Source organism: Cyprinus carpio, chromosome B5, assembly GCF_018340385.1.
Source record: "Cyprinus carpio isolate SPL01 chromosome B5, ASM1834038v1, whole genome shotgun sequence".
NCBI lineage: Eukaryota > Metazoa > Chordata > Actinopteri > Cypriniformes > Cyprinidae > Cyprinus > Cyprinus carpio.
The window spans coordinates 35,347,087-35,374,174 of record NC_056601.1 but is presented as its reverse complement, the minus strand read 5'-3'; the positions used below and the strand labels follow the sequence as shown (position 1 = coordinate 35,374,174).

The window sequence follows — 27,088 nt, the reverse complement described above, 5'->3', positions numbered from 1 at the left end:
AAAATCATATTAGCCACCTCTAAGTAGTTTATACAGGCAGCTGCTAGAAATACACACATAATGCATTAGTGTGTGTGTGTGTGTGAGTGAGTGAGTGTGTGTGTGAGAGAAAGTGTGCATGCATGTGGTGTGTGTGTGTGTGTCTCTGTGAGTGTTTTGAGTTTGAGTGTGTGTGTGTGTGTGCATGCATGTGGTGTGTGGGTGTCTCTGTGGGTGTGTGTGTCTCTGTGAGTGTTTGAGTGTGTGAGTGCATGCATGTAGTGTGTGTGATGCATGTGGTGTCCGTGTGTGTGCGTCTGTGTCTGTGTGTGTGTGTGTGAGAGAGAGAGAGAGAGAATGTGTGCATGCATGTGGTGTGTGTGTGTGGGTGAGAGACCTGATGGTGGCTCCCTGCAGCAGGTCGATCTTCTTGTTGAGTTCAGCGATGATGCTGTGCAGCTCTGTAATTCGCTCCTCGTAGCGCAGTGTTGTTCTCTCCTGAAACTCCTCGTGCTCCCGCAGCAGATGAGACTCCTCACACTGCATGCACACACACACACACAACGGGACAGGGATTAATAATGCAAAGTTACACTGAGGAAAACTGCAAGGTGAGACAAATAAACACACATGCTGTGAACACACACACACACACACACACACACAAAAACACACACACAGGGTGAGAGATGCAACTCTCCATGAGACATGCAGAACACCTGCAAAAAAAACACACACACACACACACACACACACAGTATGAGTGAGAAAAATCATCATACAAACACACACATACAGACTTTAGATTATTTTAAAGGGTTCTTCTCACAGACTTTCCTTGTTTTTTGAACAGATTAATAATATTTTCTCTTTGATAACTCTAAACTCTCAAACAAACCTGCACATCATCAGATTTACAGACAAATGTATAGTCATTAATGTCCTCACAAGTCAATTGTCATGATATTTCACTATATTATTGAAGACATTTGACCATAAAACAAACCTCTACACACACACACACACACACACACACACACACACACACAACACCGTGAACAGACATGGTTCAGGACACACCCATATGTAGTGCTGAGCAGTGCTACTGTAACCTCAAATGATTCTGTGCTGTCTGCAAAACAGAAAAGCTGGGGACATACTAAGTTAGGGGTTTTGGTGCCTTGCTCACAAATACAGTACAAATACAAATTATGGGAGATTGTTTCATTTTGATAAAAATTTCAGAATTATGTAGTCAAAATTGCAATTAGAAGATTTTTTTTTTTTTTGTCCTATTTTAGTCAGAATCGTTTAAAGACGGTTTATCATCATTTCAACTTTTTATGGGTTAGGAGTCACAATTTTGACATTATTTTGACTTTTTATATCAATTTCACTTTTTAGGATAACCAGCAACTACTTCCCCACAATTAATAAATGAAGGAGCAGCTGTGTTTTTGTGAGTGACCTGAAACACTGCTGGTTTGTCCTCTATTAGCTACTTACAGCAAAACCATCAGTAAAAACAGTGCTCAACTCAATACTACTGAATTGACACAGAATTAAACTGCTCATCGAGACTAAACACACATTCAAAGTGAGTCCATCAAATGGATTGATCCCGAATAAATTAATCTGAGCGGCTCTGAATGCAGAGGGAATTAGATCCTATCTTCTGGCCGAGCAAGCGTTACGCGCCCTTCCTGCAGTGATCTGAGAGGAATGGCATGTTCTCCTGGCTGGAGTTACAGAGTCTGTGTGAGTCACACACACACACACACACACACACACACACACATACACGCACACACACACCCTCACACACGCACACACACACACTCACACACACACACACACACACACACACACACACACTCACACTCACACTCACACACACACACGCGCGCGCACTCACACACACACACACACACACACGCGCGCACTCACACACACACACTCACACACACACACACACACACACACACACCCAGACAGCACACGCACACACATACACCCACGCACACACACACACACACGCACACACATGCCTCACACGCACACACACACACACACACACACACACACACACACGCACACCACACACACACATACACACACACACAACGCACACACACACACACACACACACACCCACGCTCACACACACACCCACACACACACACCACACACACACACACACACACACCTCACACGCTCACACACCACACACACACACACACACACGCACACAATCCCCTCACACACACACACACACACACCCACGCACACACACAACACACACACACACACACACGCACACAAGCACACAAACACACACACCGCACAACACACACACACACCCACACACACAAACAAGCACAACACACACATCAGCACACACACACAAGCACACAAACACCACACACACACACACACACACAAACACACGCAACACACTCACACACACTCACACACGCACACAATCACACACACAAGCATGCACACACACGTAATTCACATATTATTATATATTTCAAATATAACTGCTATAACACGTACAAACTCACGCTTTTTTCAAAAACGCATGTACAATACGCATGCACACACACACCACACACACACACACGCACTCACTAAACACACAACACACGCACACATACACAGTAATTCACATTATTACATATTTCAAATATATTTACACAAATGTATGCAACTGCTATGAATGCTAAATATACAACATATATATATACTCAAAGTATTTTTTATATTATATATATATATATATATGATATATATATACATAATGTTTATATATAATTTAATATATTTATGTAACTTTTTATATATTTATATACATTATTATATATACATTTTCCCTCAATTAAATATAATAGCAAACACACATATAAAATTAGAAAATTATAATACATATATTGTATTATATAATAATTTTTATTATTTAAAATAGCAAAAACTAGTAAAAAGTAGTCTTCATCTCTCTCTTTATATTTAAAACAATTACGTAATATTTTTTTTCAATTTTTTTTGTTAATCAAAATAAAAAAGCTATAGTAAAAAATTACTTAAATGTTATATATATATATATATAATATACAGACACATATAAAAATGTAATATTTATGTATATATATATATATATTGTAGAATATCATTTTTTTCTTATATAGTTTTTATCTAATTAAAACAGGATGTTTTATTTATTTGTGTGTATTTTTATGTTTTTTAGAGAATCATGTCATTAGGTTAGTATATTTTTATATTTTGTTGTGTTGTATATGACGTGTCTACATCGAGTCTTTCACATCAGTCATTCATGAGTCTTGATTTCACTGAAGATGCAGCACATGCAGATGTTACACAGCAAGGCAGCTTTTGGATCAGAACTAGACAAAAGGCCGAGAACGGAGACGCCAAACGTAACTGAAGATCGGCTTGACAGCATGTGTTTTCACTTTTCACTTGGGTTTTGTCATTAAGCGGATGTGTCACGAATAACCAGTGCAACGCTGGTTCTCTGCTCTAATTTCTGGACGCCGACTGATGTTTATGGCTGCGTTTCAACAGTAATTCATGCTGGCAACAATACGTGCTTTGTTTCAGGAGAGGACTCGGGACGTGTGGGACTGCTTGATGAAAAGTGTTGCTTTTGGGAAAACACACAAGAGTGTGTTGAACACAATGAGAACGGACCCTCTTAACAGCACTTTCTGAAATAGGCTCCAGGTCAAAGGTCAAGAATCCTTCAGGTCGAGGTCAGAGGTCAAGACTTAGGGATGTGCCTTAGGCCGCATCTTTCAGGATTGTTCCTTTCACATTTTTTTAGTCTCAGCCATTCCTTCGTGAACACTACAAATATGCCTACACCTTTTAGACTTACTTCTAATTATTTTTCTAGATTGACCGATACAGATCTTAATGGCTGAAGCTGATAACTAGAGAACAGAGCAAATGATGGTCAATATAATGTTGATACTGTATATTCATAATAAATGTGTAATAAATATCAAACAGAAATTATCATTGGCAAAGGATGAATGAATGAACTAGACGTCGCCAGATTAAACCGATAATGATAACTAGGTTGGCACTGAGCAATAACTGATAACTGAATGAATGGATACTGAATGAAAACAAACATAAGCCTTCACAGCTGCTCCAGCAATGGAAAAACTACCGGCATGAATTTCTGATGATTTTGTTAATCGGTTATCGGTACCGATTAATCGGCAAAACCGATCAACTGTTTGACCACTAAAATGAAGTCACACAAGGTCAAAATTGTATTGTTGAGAGAAAAAAAACAGAGAAATTTATGAATTATAATATAATATACTATGTATACATACAAATTTACTTTTTTTTGTCTTATATGTAAATAATTATGACTTAACTTCTGCTTAACTGGAATAATCCTTTAAAAATGCTGATATACATGACTTACATTCCAGGTACACAATATTTCAATATGCATTTTAATTGGCAAACATGCTCATAAATTAATTAATGTTAAATGTACTAGTCATATTCATAACTTCTGTCATTCATCAAGGCACAAAACATTTTGTTAACAAACATGGTCTAAAAACCCTTTCCGCTTCCTGCTAAAACAACAACAGTACAAAATATGCATAGATAAAAAAAGAAAGAAAGAAAATACACGCCCTCTTTCCTAAACCCCGCCCCCAAAGTACAAATCAGATGCCAGCAAACTGAGCCTCTCAGATGATTGACAGGCAGAGAGTGTTTCTGATTGGCTGCTTTCCTGCCAACGCTTCTGTTTCAGCGCCTCAGGCTTCCACAGAGACGGGTTCCTGTTCCAGTGAGATCTGTCTGACAGCATCTGTAACACGGACTAGACTCGAATCTTTTAATTATCACCACTCAACGAGGTCTGAAGAATTGTGTCCAACAGTCATGTGATGCTGAGGGCGACAGATGGAGTCTGTCTCACCGCCGGGGATGATGGGAGACGGGCGGACCACGAGTGTCCAGATGTGCTTTTCATGCATGTACACCAGACAAATTAGCTGTCAGATTGAGAATTACACCTATGTGTCACAATTAATGCCTCGCAACCAATTACAGACATGTACCGATATGTGACCCGTGCTGGCAAAATGAGTTTTGACCTACATGCAAAAAAAAAAAAAAAAAAAATAGAAAAATGTCGAATTTGGTTGAATTTCAAGTTTTCATAAAAAAAATATTATTCATTAAAAGCCCTCGTCTAGCGACGCCAATGCTCAAAATACGTTTTCTGAGAGGAGTACCTTTATCTCTGCTCGATTCTCGTGCTGCCGCTGACTGATTTATGAATCGCGCACATCTGACTGACAGACTGTATGAATCGCACACATAACGCCACTTCTGCCAGCACTGACTGACAGAGCAAACATAATCTGTTATGTCTTAAGTCAACGTGCGGGGAACTGTTGGAGAAAACGTCTGATGTGTAACATATTAGATTTGTGCAGTACACTAATAAATAATAAAAATGAATATATATATATATATTATATATATATAAATAGAGAGACCAAAGCCATAGATCTGAACACCTACAACATGCTATCAACCACGTAGCGACCACCTATAACACCCTAGCAACTACACAAAAAAACAACACAAAACACCGTAGCAACTGCACAGCAACATCCAAGAATCACTGCTGACGAGTTCTGCATAGTCAAACACCACTCACATTTTTTTTTTAAATTTAATTGACTTCTTTATAACACAGCATTCAAAAATCAAACGTGATTTACAATGCATCAGATAATTTTTTCAACAGACGTGCCTTTGAGTAAAAACTCAACACTTCGATAAAAGCATGAAAGAGCTGCTAGACACAAATACTGATTAATATCAGCTGTTGTAGAAGTGTTAATTGGGGTCTCAACATTAGCGCGATAACCAGAGACGCCTGATTAATTAGCAATCAAATCCACACAGACGTGACGCTAATGACAGGAAACTGACTGTGAGATGCTCAAGTGATGGAAAACATGACATTTACACACTGAAGAGCAGCGATGACACGAAACAGGCTCAGGTTCACTGAAAACATGAAATCACACTGACTTTAATGCGTTACTGCTCTTATTGTGAATGATAGATATATATATATTTTAATTAAAATGAAAATATAAAAATATAAATTAATTCAAACTATAATTAAAAACTATTAATATAAACAAACAAACAAACAAACACTGACCATCACAAAAACGTACTTACTTTCCTTTAAAACTTCATGACTTCCCAATGTATTTGCATGTTCATGATTATCTGATGTCACTTGATCACATACTGTATTAAATCGTTTTATGTATTATGATGATTGTTGCTATTTTAAAATGATTTACAATCCCCCCCCACACACATTTAATGATGTTATTAATTATTAGCTATTTATTGACCCACAAACCACTTTTAGTGGCTTTAAGTGATGTCAAAAAAGTAGGGCTGTCAAATGATTAATCACGATTAATCACATCCAAAATAAAAGTTTTGTTTACATAATATATGTATGTGTACAGGGTATATTTATTATGTATATATAAATACACCACACACATAAATATATTTAGAAAATATTTACATGTATAACATTATATATTTATATTCTTATATGTTTTTATATATATAAAATATATTTAAATATAAACATAACAATTCTTCTTAAAATAATACATGCATGGTGGTGTATTATATATACTAATAAATATACACAGTAGAAACATATATTATGTAAACAAAACTTTTATTTTGGATGTGATTAATCGTGATTAACTTAATCATTTGACAGCCCTACAAAAGTGTTTTGTTATTAAATTGATTATATTTTAATTTTTAGTTTGAGATTGCAAATCAGATTTTTGTGATTAGTTTTCACAGTCAGACGTGGTTAATCTTTTGGAAAGGAAGTGGAGCTGATTGTGTTTTCTGGATGGGTAATTAAATAGGAGCTGATTGTGTTTTCTGGATGGATGCTGGTTTCTGGATGCACTGCAGAGATGGCATGCAGTGTTGTTGTGTGCAAAGTTCTTTTGTGTTTCTCTTCTCCAGCGCGTCTCTCTCTCTCTCTGTCTGCAGCAGCCGCTGGTTGAGCTCCACCACGTCACCCTTCAGAGACGCCAGCGCAGCCAGATGCATCTGCACACACACACACACACACACACACACACACACACACACACACACACACACACACACACACACACACACACACACACACCCACACCACACAAGCATGCATTAAACATAAACACACACACACACACACACATTAAAGCATGCATGGTGAGCTTGGACTTTATATAAACAACTACTTTTTCAGAAGTCTGCAATAATTATGTTTAATGTTTTTGATGCTCACCAAGGCTGCATTTATTTGATACTGCAAAATTGTGAAATACTATTTTAATTTAAAATAGCTGTTTTCTATGTTTCTTATTTCTGTGATCACAGTGTCACATGATCTTCAGAAATCATTCTAATATGATGATTTGCTGTTTAAGAAACATTTCTGATTATTATCAATGTTGAACACAGTTGTGCTGCACAATATTTTCGTGATAACAGACACTAAAGTACATTTAGCACTCAATCCACACTTTCATACCAAAGCAGCCAGAAAACGAGTATAAAATCACAAAGACGACGGGGAACAAACACACAGTCACATGCTGAGATCTGAAGAGATGAGGACAAATGCATTAGAAAATACAGCACTGTCTGCAAACATTAGGAGAACACTGACAGAGCGCTGTGAGAATGAAGACGGAGGAGTCACGCAGAGGAAGCGACTGCAGCAACAGTAATTCAGCCAATTAGAAATCCCATTCTAATGAGCGTGACCTCTGACCTCTATCATGACGAGTATGAACATCAGACAGCGACAGCATTCAACGAACATCAGCTGGAGTCTTTACAGAATCCATACGCCACCAAAATAACAATATCTGACTAATTTCTGTTTCTTTCCATCTTGATAAATTCAAAGTCATTATTGCCATATGCATATCTCCAAATACTATTAGAGCTGTGTTAATGGCAGATTTTTACCACCGCTGTGGTAATGGACCAACTATATTATTTATTATAATTTATATTATTTATATATATAAAATTTATATGTGAATGAATATACAAAAAATTTGCGTTTTACTTTTTTTCAGGATTCTTTGATGAATAAAAAGAGCATTTATTTAAAATAGAAATATTTTCTAACAATATAAACTACAGTTCAAAAGTTTGTGGTCAGTAAATTTTTATTCTTTCTTTTTTTTGAAAGAAATTAATACTTTTATTCAGGAAGGATGTTAATTTGTTAAGAAGTGATAGCAAAGATTTCTATTTTGAATAAATGTTGTTATTTTTAACTTTTTATTCATCAAAGAACTTCTGAAAAAAGTATCGGTTTCCAAAAAAATATAAGAATATTTGGCAGCACAATTGATAATTATTGATTCTTAATTGTTGATAATTCTAATAATAAATCAGCGTATTATCATGATTTCTGAAGGATAATGTGACACTTTATACTGGAGTAATGATGATGGAAATTCAGCTTTGCATCACAGAAATAAATTATATTTTAAAAGATATTAAAATAGAAACCGTTATTTTATATTTTAATAACATTTTGCAAGATTACTGTTTTTTTTCTTTTTTTGATCAAATAAATGCAGCATAAGAGACTTCTTTAAAAAAACATTACAAGTCTTCAAATTTTGACTGGTAGTGTATGCACATATAGTTACCTAAAAACATAAAAATACATATGTAAAATAAACATTAACTGAAAAAAATAAACGTTCCTAAAAAACAAAATGTATACAAAAAACTATAAAACAAATAACACAAACAGAACAAAACTACAAAAAGCCTAACCAGTAATTTGTCTTGTATTTTCCAACTGAATGAAACGCACATATCTTTAGAGGCCTAAAAACCAGCCGATATGTTTACTGTCGTTGCTCTCTGAGAATCTGCTTCCTGTAAGTGTTTCCTGTCCTTCATCCATGTCCTGAATCACTGTCCGCTCATGATTAAAGAAACACCTGGAAAATTCCTCCTGTGCGAAGCGTGACGCTGCGAGTGCAAATCAAACACAGCTGGAGCTTTAGTGCACCGCTGAATAATAAAAACAGCTCTGTCTAATAAAAAGACACTTACATACTCATGCCCAACCTTATAAAAACATTCATGGACTCACGCTTTAATAGAAAAGCATGGAAAATGTTAGGTGGAAAAAGCCCCATGTGAGAAGGGGTGTAATTTTATTGGTCAAAAGACACATTTGTACAGTAGTTATTCATCACTGAAGATGAAGATGCAGATGAAGATATACCACATCAGACGACAAAGTCATTTGGTGGCTAACAAACCAAATTAATGAAATAGGACTTGATTGATTGACTTTGCACATTTAAAACACCTTAAAGAACTACTCCAGGTTCAATACGAGTGTATCTATTGTACTGTAGCTGTAGCATTACATTAATACAGAAATGCACACACACAATGTGTTAACAGAAACACTGAAAATAGAAATTAATTTTTATTTAACGAGGAATATGTTCTAAATAGTACTAAAGGTTTGCTTAAAATCTGATTATCAATTTTTAATATTGTTTATAAATATAAATTGTTCACAGATAGTAGCAGGGATTTTTCAAATAGTAAACAAATACTAAATTATATTAACTTTAAAAATAATATGTAGTATTAAGTAGAATATTATTAGATGTTTAAATAGTAAAATTGCTAAATTAAATTAAGAATAAAATAATTTCATTTAATAGAGTTGCATATGTAAGTAGAATATTATTAGATGTTTAAATAGTAAAATTGCTAAATTAAACTAAGAATAAAAATAATCTAATTTAATACAGTTGCATATGTAAGTAGAATATTATTAGATGTTTAAATAGTAAAATTGCTAAATTAAACTAAGAATAAAATAATTACATTTAATACAGTTGCATATGTAAGTAGAATATTATTAGATGTTTAAATAGTAAAATTGCTAAATTAAACTAAGAATAAAAAAAATCTCATTTAATAAAGTTGCATATGTAAGTAGAATATTATTAGATGTTTAAATAGTACATGTTAAATCTGTAAAAAAAAGAGCATTATTTGTCTTTAATAAAGCTGGTAATCTTTAATGATGTCAGGAAGGCCAACATGACCTCAGACACAATAAAGTTATTTTGAGACGTTCATCATATCGAAGAGAGTGTCTCTTCTTGTATTCTGTATCTATGTTGTCTTATCAGTAAACGGGATTGGTTCATATAATGGGTTTGGTTCGTCTATTTGCTATAGGCAGGAGGAGGGGCTCGTTTAACAGCGGCTAATTGAATAGATTACTCCATGTGTTACCAATGACGCTATTCCCAGAAACTTCACTCAACTTTCCTCCAAGTTCTCCAGCAGAACATCACGTCCAAATATACATGAGCTGTTTTTGAGAGACTCTGGAGACGCTGATATTTATTACAAGAGAAATCCAAACAGCATATGCACATTCTTCTAATTTAAGACAGCTGCGTATACAAGTAAAGTACTGGATTTTCAAACACTACACAAATAATAAAATGACTGAAATATATTAACTATGAATTAAAAAAAGATTATTCTAATTCAACACAACTGCATATACAAGTAGAAAATTAGCAGATTTTCAAATACTACAGAAATAGTAAAATTACAAAATTGAATTAAGAATTGAATTACTACTTTTTTATTCTAAATCAATACAGTTGCATTTTCAACCACTTCAAATATTAAATTAAATTAACTAAGAATTTTATTTTTATATAATTTGTTTTATAGTTTTTTTTACAATATGTGGTTGTTTACAGTTTTGGGTAGATTTGCAGTGAAATATGAATAGTTGTTCACACACACATTTTATATTTTTATACAAAACCAGTCATAAGGGTCAATTTTTTTAAACCGATTTATACATCATCTGGAAGCTGAATAAATAATCTCTCCATTGATGTGTGGTTTGTTAGGAGGACAATATTTGTCTGAGATACAACTATTTGAAAATCTGGAATCTGAGGGAGCAAAAAAATCTAAAGATTGAGAAAAAATCACCTTTAAAGTTGTCCAAATTAAGTTCTTAGCAATGCATATTACTAATCAAAAATTAAGTTTTGATATATTTACAGTAGGAAATTTACCAAAATATCTTCATGGAACATGATCTTTACTTAATATCCCAGTTTATTTTTGAATATTGATTCTATTATTTTGACCCATAAAATGTATTTTTTATTATTGTTAGAGTTATTTACATTTAGATTTTTTTTTTTAATTTTGCATATGCTTTTATCCAAAAGGACTTACAAAAACATATTAATATAAGAGTATTTACATTTACACTATAACAAGTCTCAGTTAGCTTAACGCAGTACACGTAGCAAGGGCTTTTAAATAATATAATAAATAAAAAGAAAACAGATATAATAGAAAAAGAATAGAGCAAGCTAGTGTTAGAGGTCTTTTTTTGATTTTGTTAATTGTATAACAAATGATAAAAGAAAACAGAATAAAAAGATTTTAGAGATATTGTTGTATATATATAGTTATAGGGTAAGATTAGGATGGTAGTTATGTGTTTTTAGCCGATTCTTAAAGATGGCTAAGGGATTAGATGGTTGGTTTTATTTGTGTAGTTCATTCCTCCAGGAGGGAACATTTAATTTAAAAGTCCGTAAAAAGTGACTTTGTGCTTCTTTGGGATGAACAATCAAGCGATGTTCACTTGCAGAACGCAAGCTTCTAGAGGCGCATAAGTCTGAAGTAATGAATTTAGGTAAAGGGGTGCAGAGCCAGTGGAGCTTTTTGTATGCAAACATCAATGCCTTGAATTTTATGCGAGCAGCTATTGGTAGACAGTGCAAATTGATAAATAGAGGTGTGACGTGTATTCTTTTCGGCTCATGAAAAATTAATCTTGATGCCGCGTTCTGGATTTATTGTAAAGGTTTGATAGACTTACATGGAAGACCTGCCAAGAGAGCATTACAATAGTCCAGCCTGGACAGAGCAAGAGCTTGAACAAAGAGTTGTGCAGCATGTTCCGAAAGAAAGGTCCTGATCTTCTTAATGTTGAATAAAGCAATCTGCAGGACCGGACAGTTTTAGCAATGTGGTCTGAGAAAGTTAGCTGATCATCAATCATAACTCCAAGGTTTCTGGCTGTTGTTCTTGAAGGAGTTATGGTTGATGTGCCTAACTGGATGGTGAAATTGTGATGTAACGATGGGGTTGGCTGGAACCACAAGCAGTTCTGTCTTTGCAAGGTTGAGTTTAAGGTGATGGTCCTTCATCCATCAAGAAATGTCTGTTAGACAAGCTGAGATGCGAGCAGCTACCGTCGGATCATCAGGATGGAATGAGAGTAGAGCTGAGTGTCATCAGCATAGCAGTGGTATGAAAAGCCATGATTCTGAAAGACAGAACCTAGTGATGACATGTAGATAGAGAAGAGAAGTGTTCCAAGAACTGAGCCACCCCAGTAGTTAGATGTTGTGACTTGGACACCTCACCTCTACAAGACACATTGAAAGACATATCTGAAAGGTAAGATTCAAACCACTGGAGAGCGGTTCCTGAGATGCCCTTTGCCAAGTTGACAGAAGGATCTGGTGGTTAACCATGTCAAAAGCAGCGGACAGATCAAGCCAGGATAAGTATTGAAGATTTGGATTCTGCTCTTGCCAGTCTTAGGGCTTCAACAAGAGAGCAAGGCAGTCTCAGTTGAATGTCCACTTCTGAAGCCAGATTTGTTTGCTGTCAAGGAGGTTGTTCTGTGTGAGAAAGGTAGAGACTTGGTTGAACACAGCTCGTTCAAGTGTTTTTGCAATGAAAGGAAGAAGGGAAACTGGTCTGTAGTTTTCTAAAAGAGATGGGTTGAGGGTGGGTTTCTAGCGACATAAAACTGGTATAGTGTTTTGTTTTAGTTTTTTTGTGTTTTTTTTTTTCATATATATACACATGTATATGCAGCTGTATGGCATTAGAATTATATAAGTAAAATGATACATTTTCAAATTGGGCATTCGGCCAATCACAACGCGCTGGATAGCTGGCCAATCACAGCACACCTTGCTTTTCAGAGCGATAGGCCTTGTGAAAATCGACACGTTTCAGAAGGCGGGGCATAGAGGAGAAACAATAATGTACAGTATGTGGAAAATAATGTGTTTGTTTAACCGCATAAACACATTTCATTACACCAAATACAATAAATTATGTTCTTTTTAGCAGCACCATATGACCCCTTTAAATGATTTCAAATAAGTCTCTTCTGCTCACCAAGGCTGCATTTATTTGCCCCAAAATACAGTAAAACTGTAATATTGTGAAATATTTTTACACTTTCAAAATTTCTATGTGAATATCTGTTAAAATGTAATTTATTTCTGTGATGCGCAGCTGTATTTTCAGCATCATTACTCCAGTCTTCAGTGTCACATGATCTTCAGAAATCATTCTAATATGATGATTTGCTGCTTAAGAATCATTTCTGATTATTATCAATGTTGAAAACAGTTGTGCTGCACAATATTTTTGTGGAAACTGATACATTTTTTTTTTCAGGATTCACAGATGAATAGAAAGTTCAAAAGAACTGCATTTATTTGAAATAGAAATCCGCAGTAACATTATAAATGTCACTTTTGATCAATTTAATGCATCTTTGCTGAATATAAACTGACCCTAAAATTTTGAATGGTGGTGTAGATTATATAGATATGAATATAGTTGGTGATGATTGACTGAAATGCAAATAAACAGAGAAACACACACACACACACACACACACACACACACACACACACACACACCTACCTACACATGGGTGCCAACCTGCCAATATAAGATTTTACATAATGCATTAAATTTGGGAATGACTAACAAGCCGTTACATAATAAAAACAGCTACTTCAGGAAGCGGTTCAGTCGAGCTCTGCAGCTGCTGTTGGATCACGACGAATCACACACACACACACACACACACACACACACACACACACACACACACACACGATCCGCTCACCTCTGACTGTCACTGATATGACGTCTCTCTCTGGTGTGTGTCGCTGCTGCTAAACTTCAGACGAAACGCTCAAGTATCCGATCATCATCTGCACTTCTAGTCACGGTTCGTTCACATATGAATATTATAAAGTCTCGTATAGTGGACTACAGATACTCTGCGTCCTCTGCTTCCTTTGGATGTTTACGCTGGCCTTTCCTTCCTGTCAGGATAGGGAGGGACCGTCTCTGTGTGTGAGGCCTTTGTTATTCTCTGCTGTCTTATAAGTGTATATACACTAGTAGTCCAGAGATATGGGGTTAATAGCCAATGCCTAAATTGTAATACGAATTTACTCAGCATTAAATTGATCAAAAGTAACAGTAAAGATTTCCATTTCAAATAAATGCTGTTCTTTTGAACTTTCTATTCATCTTTGAATCCTAAAAATATAATATGTATCAGTTTCCACAAAAATATTGTGCAACTGTTTTCAACATTGATAATAATCAGAAAAGTTTCTTGAGCAGCAAATCATCATATTAGAATGATTTCTGAAGATCATGTGACACTGAAGACTGGAGTAATGATGCTGAAAATACAGCTGCACATCACAGAGATAAATTACGATTTAAAATATATTCAAATAGAAAAGAGCCATTTTAAATTGTAATAATATTTCACAGTTTTTACTTCATTATTGATCAAATAAATGCAGCCTTAAATCATAAAACACAAAATCCAGATAACATAAAACAGACAACACAGAATTCCAGAAAACACATTAACTACATTAAATTAAAATCTAATTAAACCATGGAAAACAAAAATTAAATTTGGGGAAAATAATACATTCCATAGGGCCTGATTTAATGCTGGAATTTTAACTTATTAAACTTAAGTTATTAACTTAATAATAAAAATTATAAGGCGCTATTATTGCTTAAATTTTAATAAATTATTAAAAGTTGACCAAATAATGGAAGCCTTGGTGAGCAGATGAGACTTCTTTCAAAAACATTACATAAATCTCTAACTGATAGCATATATAACTTAATAAAGACAAATAAATGTAAACAATATTTGCTGAAATCAATATTTTTTAATTGGCACGCAGGAACTACAACTTCCATCTATCAACTTCTGACAATCTCAAATTTACTCTAAAACAGGTTGATATATCAGTCTGTCACTAACACGGACCATAATACTACACTTCCTCAAAAACAGAAACAAATTGAATCACAAATTCAAAGCATCTAAATTGAAAGAATTTTAAATAATTGTTATTGCATTAGAAACAAACCTGATAAAGTCCAGTTCACAACAACAACAACAACATGGCAGAGACGGCTTATAAAGCATGACTTTCGTTCAGACTCGCAAACTTTCCCCCAAAGCACTGCAAAAATGTGAATCGTTCAAAGACTAAAATGTGGGCGATTCACTTTATTGGGTTGTGCGTTTTTAGCATCAGTAGCAGGATGAAGTTTTCAGGCTTGAGTTCCTGCAGCTATTAATGTGTAACTTCAGACCTCAAACACTCACGCTGAGGCTGAGGTCAAAGGTCATGACCCTAGGTCAACACGCTGGACATCAAAGATAACGTTTTTTAAGAGAAAAACAATTGTATGAGAGTTGTATAGTTCTAAGAAATATCAAACTTTCAGGAATCAATCAGGGAACTCTAAATTCAACAAACCAGAGCCATATGATTTCTAAAATGCAGAAATCATGGACAGAATCATAGAATCTAGTCATAAAAATGGAAGTTACAGTATAATGTAGAATTTCTGTGGGAAAAAAATTCATAGGGCCCTATTATTGTTAACGTAAATAAATTAGACATGCTTTTTAATTATTAAAATTGTATTAACCCATTAAAATGGAATTTTAATGAATTAATAAAAAGAACAGATTTTTTATTAAAATTCAATTAAACAATTAAATTCCAATCCAGAAAAATAAAATAAAACAGGAAACACAGAATCTGGGGAAAAACAAAACTTTTACAATTATGGTTTAAACTGTAGAAATGGTATTTAATGATTAAACTGTTAAAGCTTTATGAATTCAATTGATCAGACATGCCTGTTTATTAAAGGTTTATTAAACTATTCAAATTGAATCCAGAAAAATTTAAACACAAAACACAGAATCTTTGAGGAGGAAACAAACAAAATTGAATCCAGAAAAATTAAAACACAAAACACAGAATCTTTGAGGAGGAAACAAACAATCAAACATATAAATAAATTCAGGGGAAAAAAAATCAAATAAATTCAGAAATTCAAGAAATAGTGCCCTATTACTTATACATTTTTAAATGATTAAATTGTTAAAGCTTTATGAATTAAATCGATTACACATGCTGTTACACATGCAATTACTAAAATTGAAATAAACCTTTAAAATGGAATTCAGAAAAATTAAAACATAAAACAGAATTTTGATATAGCTAGATAGATAGATTTATTAGATTATGAACTTAATTGATTTAAAATTTTTTTATGAATTAAATCATTAAAATGGAATCCAGGAAAATAGCATAATATAAAATCAATATACAATCAGAAGATGCTCTGAAAAAGTCTTCAAGGTAAAAGTAAACTTTGTATTTAATTTGCTGGCATCTAAAAGAGCCTAAACCCATCTGCCTCAGAACGAGCGTTCACGTGTTTCCCACCGGAGGAATGTCGGCAGAACGTAAACAATCCGACACTGAAGATTCCCATCAGGAAGAGGATCTCCACCCCGCTGGTCAAACACGAACAACAATAACAGCAGCGCAGAGGGTCATTTCCATTTCACAGCGCCAGAATGAGTTCTAACGAGTTTCTCTGTTCATTAGTGCATCTGCATCTCCAATTCTAATCAAAGCTCCACCAGCTCAGAATCTAATTAGCTTTGCTCTGGATAAATAATATGAGAGCGAGAGCAAAGATCATTTCAAGTCATTTCAAGCCAAATTTATCAGATCTACCTCTGATATGTTTCTAAAACATGTTTTTAATCAGACAGGAATGGTTTCTCTTCTAATGCGAAACACAGAGTCATAAATAAAGATGCTGAAGCTCAAAGCTCATTAAGAGCTGGACGGACTGCACCTTCAACACGGCACGTAAAACTAAAGCTGTACAACTGCATTGGCATCAAACTGCATAATACCCACATTCTGCCAAATATAACAGTGTTACATAAAAATCAGGTGGTTGATGCTGGTGCTGGAGATGAAACATGAATCACATGAGTGAGCGATGATCTTACACATGCCTGACTAACTGAACACTGAAATAACAGCAACGATAGCAACATCAGTCACAGCCCAGAAACGCTTCACACGCTGCCTCAAAACTGCTCAAATCAAATTAGAATCACGTTGTCATGTTATATGAAACTAAAACCACCAATATGTGGTGGCTTAATGAGTCACTGAGTCATTCATTCAATGAACTGTTCAATCCACTGATTCGTTTAGAAATGATACTTGAAATATGAAACTAAATCCACAAATAGGTGGTGGCTTAATGAGTGAGTCATTCATTCAACTGATTTGTTTAGAAATGATGCTTTAAAAAATGAAAGTAAACCCATCAATATGTGGTGGCTTAATGAGTGAGTCATTCTTTCAACAGATTCATTTAGACATGACACTTTAAATATGAAACTAAATCCACCAAGAGGTGTTGGCTTAATTGGTGAGTCATTGAGTCATTCATTCAACAGATTCGTTTAGAAATAATGCTTTAAATAAGAAAGTAAACCCACCAATATGCGGTTGCTTAATGAGTGAGTCATTAAGTCATTCATTGATTCAATGAACTGTTCAAGTCGCTGATTTTTTTATAAAATGATTTAAATATGAAACCAACACCACCAAAATGTGTCTAAATGAGTGAGTCATTCATTCAACTGATTCGTTTAGAAATTATATTTTAAATATGAAACAAAAACTGCCAATAGGTAATCACTTAATGAGTGAGCAATTTAATCATTCAAGCAGCTGATTCATTTAGAAAAAATCATGTGAATATGAATTTTAAACCATGCACTAGAAGGTTGGTGGTTTATTGAGTGAGTCATTAAGCCAACTGATTCATTCAAATGACTGATTCCTTTGGAAATTATACTTTAAATACAACACTAAAACCACCAAAATGTGGTAACTTTATGAGTGAGTCATTCATTCAACTGATTCATTTAGAAATGATACTTTAAATATGAAACTAAAACTGCCAATAGGTGGTCGCCTAATGAGTCAATGATTCATTAAAACGGCTGAAATTATAACCACTAGAAGGTGGAGGTTTAATGAGTGAGACATTGACTCAACCGATTCGCTCAAAAAACTGATTAATTTAGAAATGATACTTTAAACATGAAACTAAATCTGCCAAAATGTGGTAACTTAATGAGTCACTGAGTCATTCATTCAATCATTAATTTCACTTAAGAATTGATTACTTTGAATCAATTATTCATCTGATGCATTCAGAACTGATTGATACAGTTTCATTGGCAAAATAGAGCAAAAACAGACAATACTGTGTAACTCAAAATAAACCTCACATTATTAACTTGTTTATATAAAATCAATATTGCATTGCGCTGATATTCGGGAAAAAACAGCACACTTGGTTGTGTAATACTGCATAACTATATCATTAATACAAAAGACAAAAACTCATACAGTGGCAGTTAGATAAAACTGCAATTATGATATCACAGATGATGACACACACACCTTTGTTTTATAATAAATCAAATACTGTACACATGATAGACATAACTGAGTTTAGTAAGCTGAACACACAAGTTTAAGCCATTTTTTGCATGAAAATATATATATATATTTTTATGTCTGCATAATCAAACATGCCACATCACACCAGGTTTGAACTCATTCGTGTCCAAAAACCTGAACTAACCTGAACCATTACTGCAAAACAAGCTCTTTCTACAGGCAGGTAACAAAAACACTATTCCCCTATGAAACCTGAGGCACAAGCGTCATCTCTCTCTCTCTACAGAGCAGGAATAAAGGGCATTTTGTCTTCAGAGGAGCTTTTATGAGCTGCGGCTGTGGTGTAAATACTGTGTTTATTTGGACTGAAGGGGCTGAAGGTACTTGAGGTGCTCACACGTTCGTTTTCCAGCTTAATGGTCTGTGAAAGGAGAATTATCTCTGTACACACTCACTCCGAGGCTTCAGTGTCTCTCTCACACACACACACACACACACACACACACACACACACACACACACACACACACCGACACAGACCATCACACGTTAGGGCTCTCATAACCATCAGCCTTTAATGTTATATAAAGAGACCATCAGCCTTTAATGTTATAAATAGAAGAGGTTTGAGGCGGAAAGCCGGAGAATCACTGTTATTAAGCAAAACTCAATCTGCAATCAGGAGAAACGGATCAGTAAGCGAATCAAGTGCTGACTAGAAGCATTACGAGTGTGTGTGGCTGTTTCTCTGAAATCAATTACGACTCTTAAAATCCACAACAGCACCAATTATTCCAACAAATGAAATGCAACCAGCAGCAAAATGAACAGATTTATAAACGCTCTGTGATTCAGTTTATTGGACTCTTAAGATGGTGATGAACTGAATGACATTTTTGTTGAAGCATTGAATACATTTCCATTTATCTGCTATTAAACATTTTTGTGAAAAAAACAAACAAATAAAAATTAGGTAAAAATAAATGAAGTTCAAGCATAATTACCAACACTAAAATGGAAATAAAGATAAAAATGAACACTTAAAAACCACCCTGTGTACTTTTGGGTCCATTCCTTTTTCGTTTTTTAACCCAGAAATGAAATACAGAAAATGCGGTTTCTTCTTTAATGGTTCAAACACTGATGAATAGAATAAGCAGACACAAAAACATTTTCATTATTCAAAATTCGTATTTCATTAAAAATCGTAAAAATGAAATAAAACTTGTTTTTTAATGTGTATATAAATGCTAAATTTAATTTCTACCTTTTTTAGCGTCTCTATACAGACGCTAGCCCCCTTTCACGCTACTGGCGTGGCTCCAATAACTGCTTTATGAAAACCTTTAGCTGTGATATTTTTATGATCTTAGAGTGACCCTATTATGTCATTGCTAAGGTTCCTAGTATTGTTTTGGGAGTCTCCTACAATAAATTACATGCATGCAAGGTCAAACAACCCTTTCGTTTTCTCAGAATATGCATTTAATATCACCTCATTTTCCAATGATTCTCAAATGATTTGTTCGAAGCAGTTCTAAGATTCAGTCTCTCTAAACCCCTCCTATGGTCGAGCCTCGTTGATTATAACGGATTTTTGTGAGATCGCGATAAACTGAAATTAATGACAGCTTTATAATTATTATAGGGAGCGCAGAGTGTGCTTTCTTGGCCAATTCATTCAGAATTTGAATACATTTTGTTTTTCATTGTGCTGTTGGACAGCCAGTTTAGATTCACTTTTCTTTTTGTTTTCAAAAAGCTTGTTATCTTTACTGTTTACCTCATGTTATGCCATGGAGGCTTTCTTTATTTTATTTTTTTAATTCATTAATTTATTTGATTCCTCACTGTTGGCTAAACATTCTGTAATTTATTATTCTGTGTATATAATAGCATGTGGAGCCATACCTTATCTTATTTGTTTTTGTTAATAAACATTAGTTTGTCATTATTGCCCATTGTTTTATTGTTGTTGTGCTTTATAAGTAGGCTATAACAATCAATCAATCTATTGTTTTAGTGTTAAAAAGTGAAAAGTTGTGGATCTATAAGCAAAACAGACAATTATCTTTTTTTTGTAAAACGAAATCTTTTATTTTATAACGTGGCGTGAATGTGTCCAAAGTCCGGCTTATAACACAGCAAAAGAGGAATTCCCATTCACTAAATTTAAATCACAAATAACACTGATGAGAAAGAATGGCTTGAATGTTGAACACTCATTACCATATAACTATAAACTATGATAAAAGTTCATCAGCATGCATTGAATAATGCCATGCTGTAGCAAAAAAAAAAAAAAAAAAAAATGCAAATGATGTGCTAGTGAGAAAGTCGCAAAAGAGCGACCAGTGGGAAGAATGAGGCTAGAGCCCTGTATAGCCTAAACGCTGCATTATGCGAATGCCACTATCAGTGAACAGGGCAAAAATATGTCAAAATGTATAAGGCATGTGTAGCCTACACAAGGTACTGTAGACTATACGTGCATTGAGTGACCATGCATGGTCCCCTCCAATAACGTACCCATATAGCACACAAAGTTATGACAAAATTATCCAAATATATAATTTAATGATGATAGATTTCCCAGGATTCTGCAATGTCTATTTTAAAAATAATATTTGTATTAAGTCTCTGCATTGTTCCAAAGATGGCTCTAGTTCTCAACTGAATGTGTGGGAGAAGCATCACTAAATTCAGCCAAAGAAACTCATTAAAATCTTTTTTTTTTTCTATATTAATTTGTGCATTTTTCAATTGTTTGTTAAAAGTGCAAAAATTTATTAACAGAAATCTGAAAAGAAGTCAATATTTTACTTTTTCGGTCGGTTCTAATTTCAATTTGGGTTTTCAGCATAGCATATAAAAATACAATAACCTTTCTTTTTTTTGGTTTTTCCGTCATGGTTAAAAAACGAAAAAGGCAAAAGTACACGGCTTCCTTTAATGAAGCTGAAAAAACAAACAAACTTAGAAACCTAAAAAATAAAAAAATAAAAAAAAAATAAAGAGAGAGAGAGAGAGAGAGAGAGAGAGAGAGAGAGAGAGAGAGAGAGAGAGAGAGAGAAATGTTGCATTGGCAATAAATTGAAAATAAAAAATATATTTAAATGATAAAATTTAAACAGAAATTAAAAATAAAATAAGCTTTAATAAATATTATTAAAACAATGACCAACAGAAAACTGAACAGTTTCATAAATGGATCTGATTCAATTTATTGAACTCATTGACTCACTGAATACATTTCCCCTTATCTAATATTCAAAATAATTTTCTTTATTGAAATTAAGCTGAAATAAAATAAACATTCAATAAATAAATTAAACTTAAAAAACAAACAAAAATTAGAAATGTTCTTTTGGCAACTAATTAAAATAATACAAGCATAAGTACTAAAATTAGTCAAATGGAAATAAAAATAAATGTAAGTTAAATAAAAATCAATAATCAATAATAATTAATTAAATAATTAATTTACTAAAATTGATTAAAGATTAATTAAAAGTACTTTGCATATATTTGAATATATTTACATTTATTTGATATTAAAAAAAATTAGTAGCTTTTGCTACTGAAATGCAGCTGAAATAAAATAAATATTATTATACAAAAAATAATAACAGAAATAAAATGTAAGTTTAAAAAAGTTTAAGTTAAAACACTAAAACACAAATAAAAAATAAAGTTTAAAAATATATTAAAAAACACTAATAACAATGAAAAAGGATATAACAAAATGAAAAAAAAAAAGCTTTCAGAAACTTATTAATATACTATAACAGTATATAAACAATTCTAAAATAACACTAGATATGAAATGTGAAGGTATCTAAATGTGTACGGCTGTAGCTAGATCCAATGTGCAGATCCAACTCATCTGAATATTTCATCATGCAAACTGTCTAATCGCGGATTAAAAAATGTTAAAACGTCTATTTAAATACAGCATTCAAACTTGTCCACCTGGGTGCCACAGCACCTAGCAACCACCCAGAACTCCTTAGCAACTGCAGAGTCATGCCTTTACAAGTTCTGCACAGATGGGATTTTCTGAAGAAAAACGTTAGAAAAATAAACCTCTTGTCGAGTATCTTGGCAGAGCTTCACCTGACACATCAATATTTCATCATTTAAACATCAGCACACTCAAACATCTTCAGCTGATTCCTGAAAGCATCTGACATCTGCTTAATATTTCAGAGAGATGAACAGTGAATTTCTTGGGCTGCTGTGGTATGATCTGAGAGTTATGATGATACAGATTATTCATTTTCCTCTACTGTCAATGACTAACAGTGATTTTCTTGGGCTGCTGTGGCTTGACCCTTGATCTCTACTGTCAATGACTATACGCATATTTAAACCACTTGATTCATCAGTATTGTTCTATAGTAAAGTGTTTTGTTGTAAGTGTGTTTTTTTAAAGTGAAAGTTCACCTAAAATTTAAACTTTGTTATCATTTACGCACCATCATGGCATTCCGAGCCTGTAAGAGTTTCTTTCTTATGTTAAACACAAAAGAAGATATTTTGAAGAATGGTGGTAATCAAACAGTTGACGGTACCCATTGACTTCCATAGTATGGAAGTTTATGGGTGCCAACAACTGTTCGGTTCTTCAAAACCCAGCAAAATATCTTCTTTTATGTTCAACATAAGAAAAAACGCATACAGGTTTGGAACGACATGATGGTGAGTAAATGATGACAAAGTTTTCATTTTTGGGTGAAATATTTCTTTAAATAATCACAGTCTTATATAAGTTCAGAGTTAACTGGCCATATAAGCACAGTTATTAGACAAATAGCAAAAATATCCCAATATCTGCCAAATAAAATGGACTGTCCAATATATCACCCTAGTTGGAAATGATAAAAAAGAGAGTTAAATGGACATATACAACAACAAGTGAAAAAATTCTTTGATTATGCATAAATCATCTGGTGTCAGAATTTTATCTAAAGAGCCAAATTCAATTAAATATTTTATGCTGAAGGGTTTCTGATGTCAAAGTTTGTGAATCCCTACTTATATCTATGTTTATACTACATACCTGATTTGGTCAATATATTGGCATTCTGTGGTTAAATATTGTGCATAAATGACACTAAAATGTATAACTGACATCAAAATACTTAATACAGGCTATTGTTATCTGGAAATGATAAAGAAGACAAAAGAGAGGAAAAGTGACACCAAACTTTGACTATGCATGAATTAATGAGCCAAATTCAAGAATATGTTTTATGTCATAAAGGTTTGATTGACAAAAGTGTTTGAGAATCCCTACATACATGCTACATACTTGATTTGATCAACATATTGGCATTCTGTGGTCAGATATTTTGTATAACTACTTCAGTTAGTCAATATCATATGAAATACAGTCTTAATGAATTCTGACATTTAGCCTTCAGATAATTGGCCAAATAAGCAGAGTTATCAGTCAATAATCTTAAAAAATATCACAAGTATCAGCCTTTCTGATTAATCAATCAATTGGAAATAACAAAGATGACAAAAGAGAGAAAGAGACTCTTGAGACTTTGACTTATTTGGTGTCAAAACTTTAACTAAAAAGCCAAATTCAAGAAAATGTATCAAAAGAGGTTTGGCCAAACAAGCTCAACATATTGGCATTCTGTGGTCAAATATTGTGTTTAAATGACTCTAAAATGTGTAACTGACATCAATTAGTTAATATAATTGTAATAACTATTAAATATAAAAGCTGCATAGTTCAGAATTATTATGTTATTTTTAAAAAAAAAAAATACAAAAACTTGCTTTTTCTTATTACTTTTTCCATTTTAAACACCGTTTCTACAAATTTTTTATTTTTTTAAGATGTTTATAAGGATAATTATTTGTATTTAATGATTTTATCAGGATAATTATTGATACTGACTGATATATGAAAAAATTATCCAACGAAAGTACCTTAAAAGCATTATTGAGTATTTTTGATGTGAGTAGATGTGAATGCATGTAGTCGTGAAATCAGAGACTGTTTGATGAAATCTCATCAGAAGTGTTCAGAGGAGACGCATTGGAGGCTCGTGTTAATAAACTACAATCACTAGAGATCAGATCACTGCTTTTCTGACTCTGTCTCTCTGTCTCTCAGTACTAATGTGCTCAGATGAAGCTCTGCGCTCGCTGATGATGTGATGGGAGACTGTGACGGCCGTGATTTATGGCACTTCTGTAGGGAAGACAAACTCACTGGAGAGGAAGGCGATTTACAGGCACAAACAATGAGCCTGTGTAGATACCAAAGCTGCTTTTATTTGATACAAATTCACAGCATGCTTTATTAACCCCGCGGTGCCGGTAAATCCACAGCGTTTTATTGGGTTTGTCTGTCTGCTTCAGCGAAAGGAGAAAGGTTAGTTAATAACCTTTGATGAAGTGCTTTACCTCTCTGGAGGTTGATGCATTTAAAACTTCCTGCGTCTGTTTAATTTGGATCTTTAGATAAAATGACTTCATTCTGACATGCTGTTAAAGTCTGACGCATTGGACAGAGCATTTAATTGGCTGATATTTTGGAGAATATCGACTGATAACTATTATTTTTGCCAATTTTTGTCAACCAAATTGGAATGAGAATTTAGTTGGTTGATGTTTTGTAGAATTTTGGTTTATTTTATTTTTTTCTGTCTTCTTTATCATTTCCAACGAACTAATAGGCTGATGAATCAGAAAGGCTGGGATATTTTTAAGATTACTTGCTGATAATTCTGCTTATTTGACCAATTATCTGAATTATTATTATTTCAAATTTAAAGTTGCAAAATATTTTGCCCTGTGCATCAAAAACAGATATGTTCACCATTAAGTGAAAGCAGAGCAGAGTAACAGTGGAGTGTGAGGCTTATCCCTGAACGCTGGAGGAACACAGATGTGGGATAATGGTGATGAAGCCCCTGGAGTCTGATCTCCACACGAGGCTCCTGCTCGACCCCACAGCGTCAGAAAGCTCGAGCAGATCCAGTATCCTCCCGTCTAAAGTGCCTTTTAGTGTGTACTACAGCCAGAGAGACGAACGGCGCACTAAATCAGTGTGAAGAGGCCAAGCGCAGATAAAAATAGACAGCGGCCCTGTGCTTATCAAACAGTGCTTTTATTTCTGTCCGTCTGCCTGCAGGATAAAGACAGCTCTGTCTCACGTCTCCCGGCTGTCCGGCGTGAGAACAGAAGAATTCCTGAAAACCATGTTAACCTTAGACCGGCTCTTCCTTGAAGGAATGTTCTTGGTAACACTTTACCTTTGTTAAATACTTTGAAAGCATTATTAACCTTACTAAACACACTATTAAAATCCCAATCTTATATAATCGACCTGAGCTAACAATATAGTCAACTTGTTGTATTTACAATAATGCACTTACAATGGAAGCGGGGTAAAAGTGCAGCATTGGAAATAAACTGTAAAATCGGCAATAATCACGGCGCTTTGCAAATATAACATACACGTGCACAAAATGGTATACTTGGCCAACAGCTTTCTAATGTGTTTTATACAATTTAACAGCAACTATTGGATTTTATTACAGCACAAAATTACTAAACTGGTAAATAAATCACTTGCAAACACTGAATAGTCTGGGCAGTTAAAAATAAAATAAAATAAATAAAATAAAAAAGAAACTAAACTAAAAATAAAATTAAATAAAAATGAATAATAAAATAAAAAATAAAAATTTAATTGTAATCTATTCTAAAACAAATAAACTTACAAATTATACAATTTAATAATACAATTTAGTAAAGTAAATTAAATGAATTGAATTAAATTATGTAATTAACAATAATTAAATAAATAATTTGAATAAACAGACATGTAAATAAAAAGCACTTAAATGGTTAATATAAATCCATTGACATCTGCTGTTTTAATTGGTTTCTTAAGAATATAAAAAAATCAGCAATCAACAACACACTAATAAATAAATGCACTTTTAATAAATAAAATTAATTATGCTCAAGTGTGTAATATAAATCCTCGGACATCTGCTGTTTTAATTTATTTCTCTAGAATACAAAAAAGTATTCTCCAGGATTTGACCTTGAGACCATTACTGTAAAAAATACTTGCAGTTCATTTTTACAAACTGAGCTATAATTCAGAACTATTTATGATGCAATCAACAAAACACCAATAAATAAATGCACTTACAATAAATAAATAAATAAAAATTAAATAAATAAATAAATCAAAATACAATTACTCTACAGGATTTGACCTTGAGAACATTACTGTAAAA

At 33.7% G+C, this 27,088-nt stretch overlaps 1 protein-coding gene across 1 annotated transcript in view; it reads right to left on the bottom strand.

The window, feature by feature from the left end:
* Positions 1-27,088, bottom strand: part of LOC109057081 (colorectal mutant cancer protein-like) — a 78,957-nt gene that overhangs the window by 36,448 nt on the left and 15,421 nt on the right. The window contains 2 exon segments of the mRNA XM_042723309.1: positions 377-527; positions 7,050-7,155. Of these exon segments, the coding sequence (XP_042579243.1) occupies positions 377-527; positions 7,050-7,155 (257 nt within the window).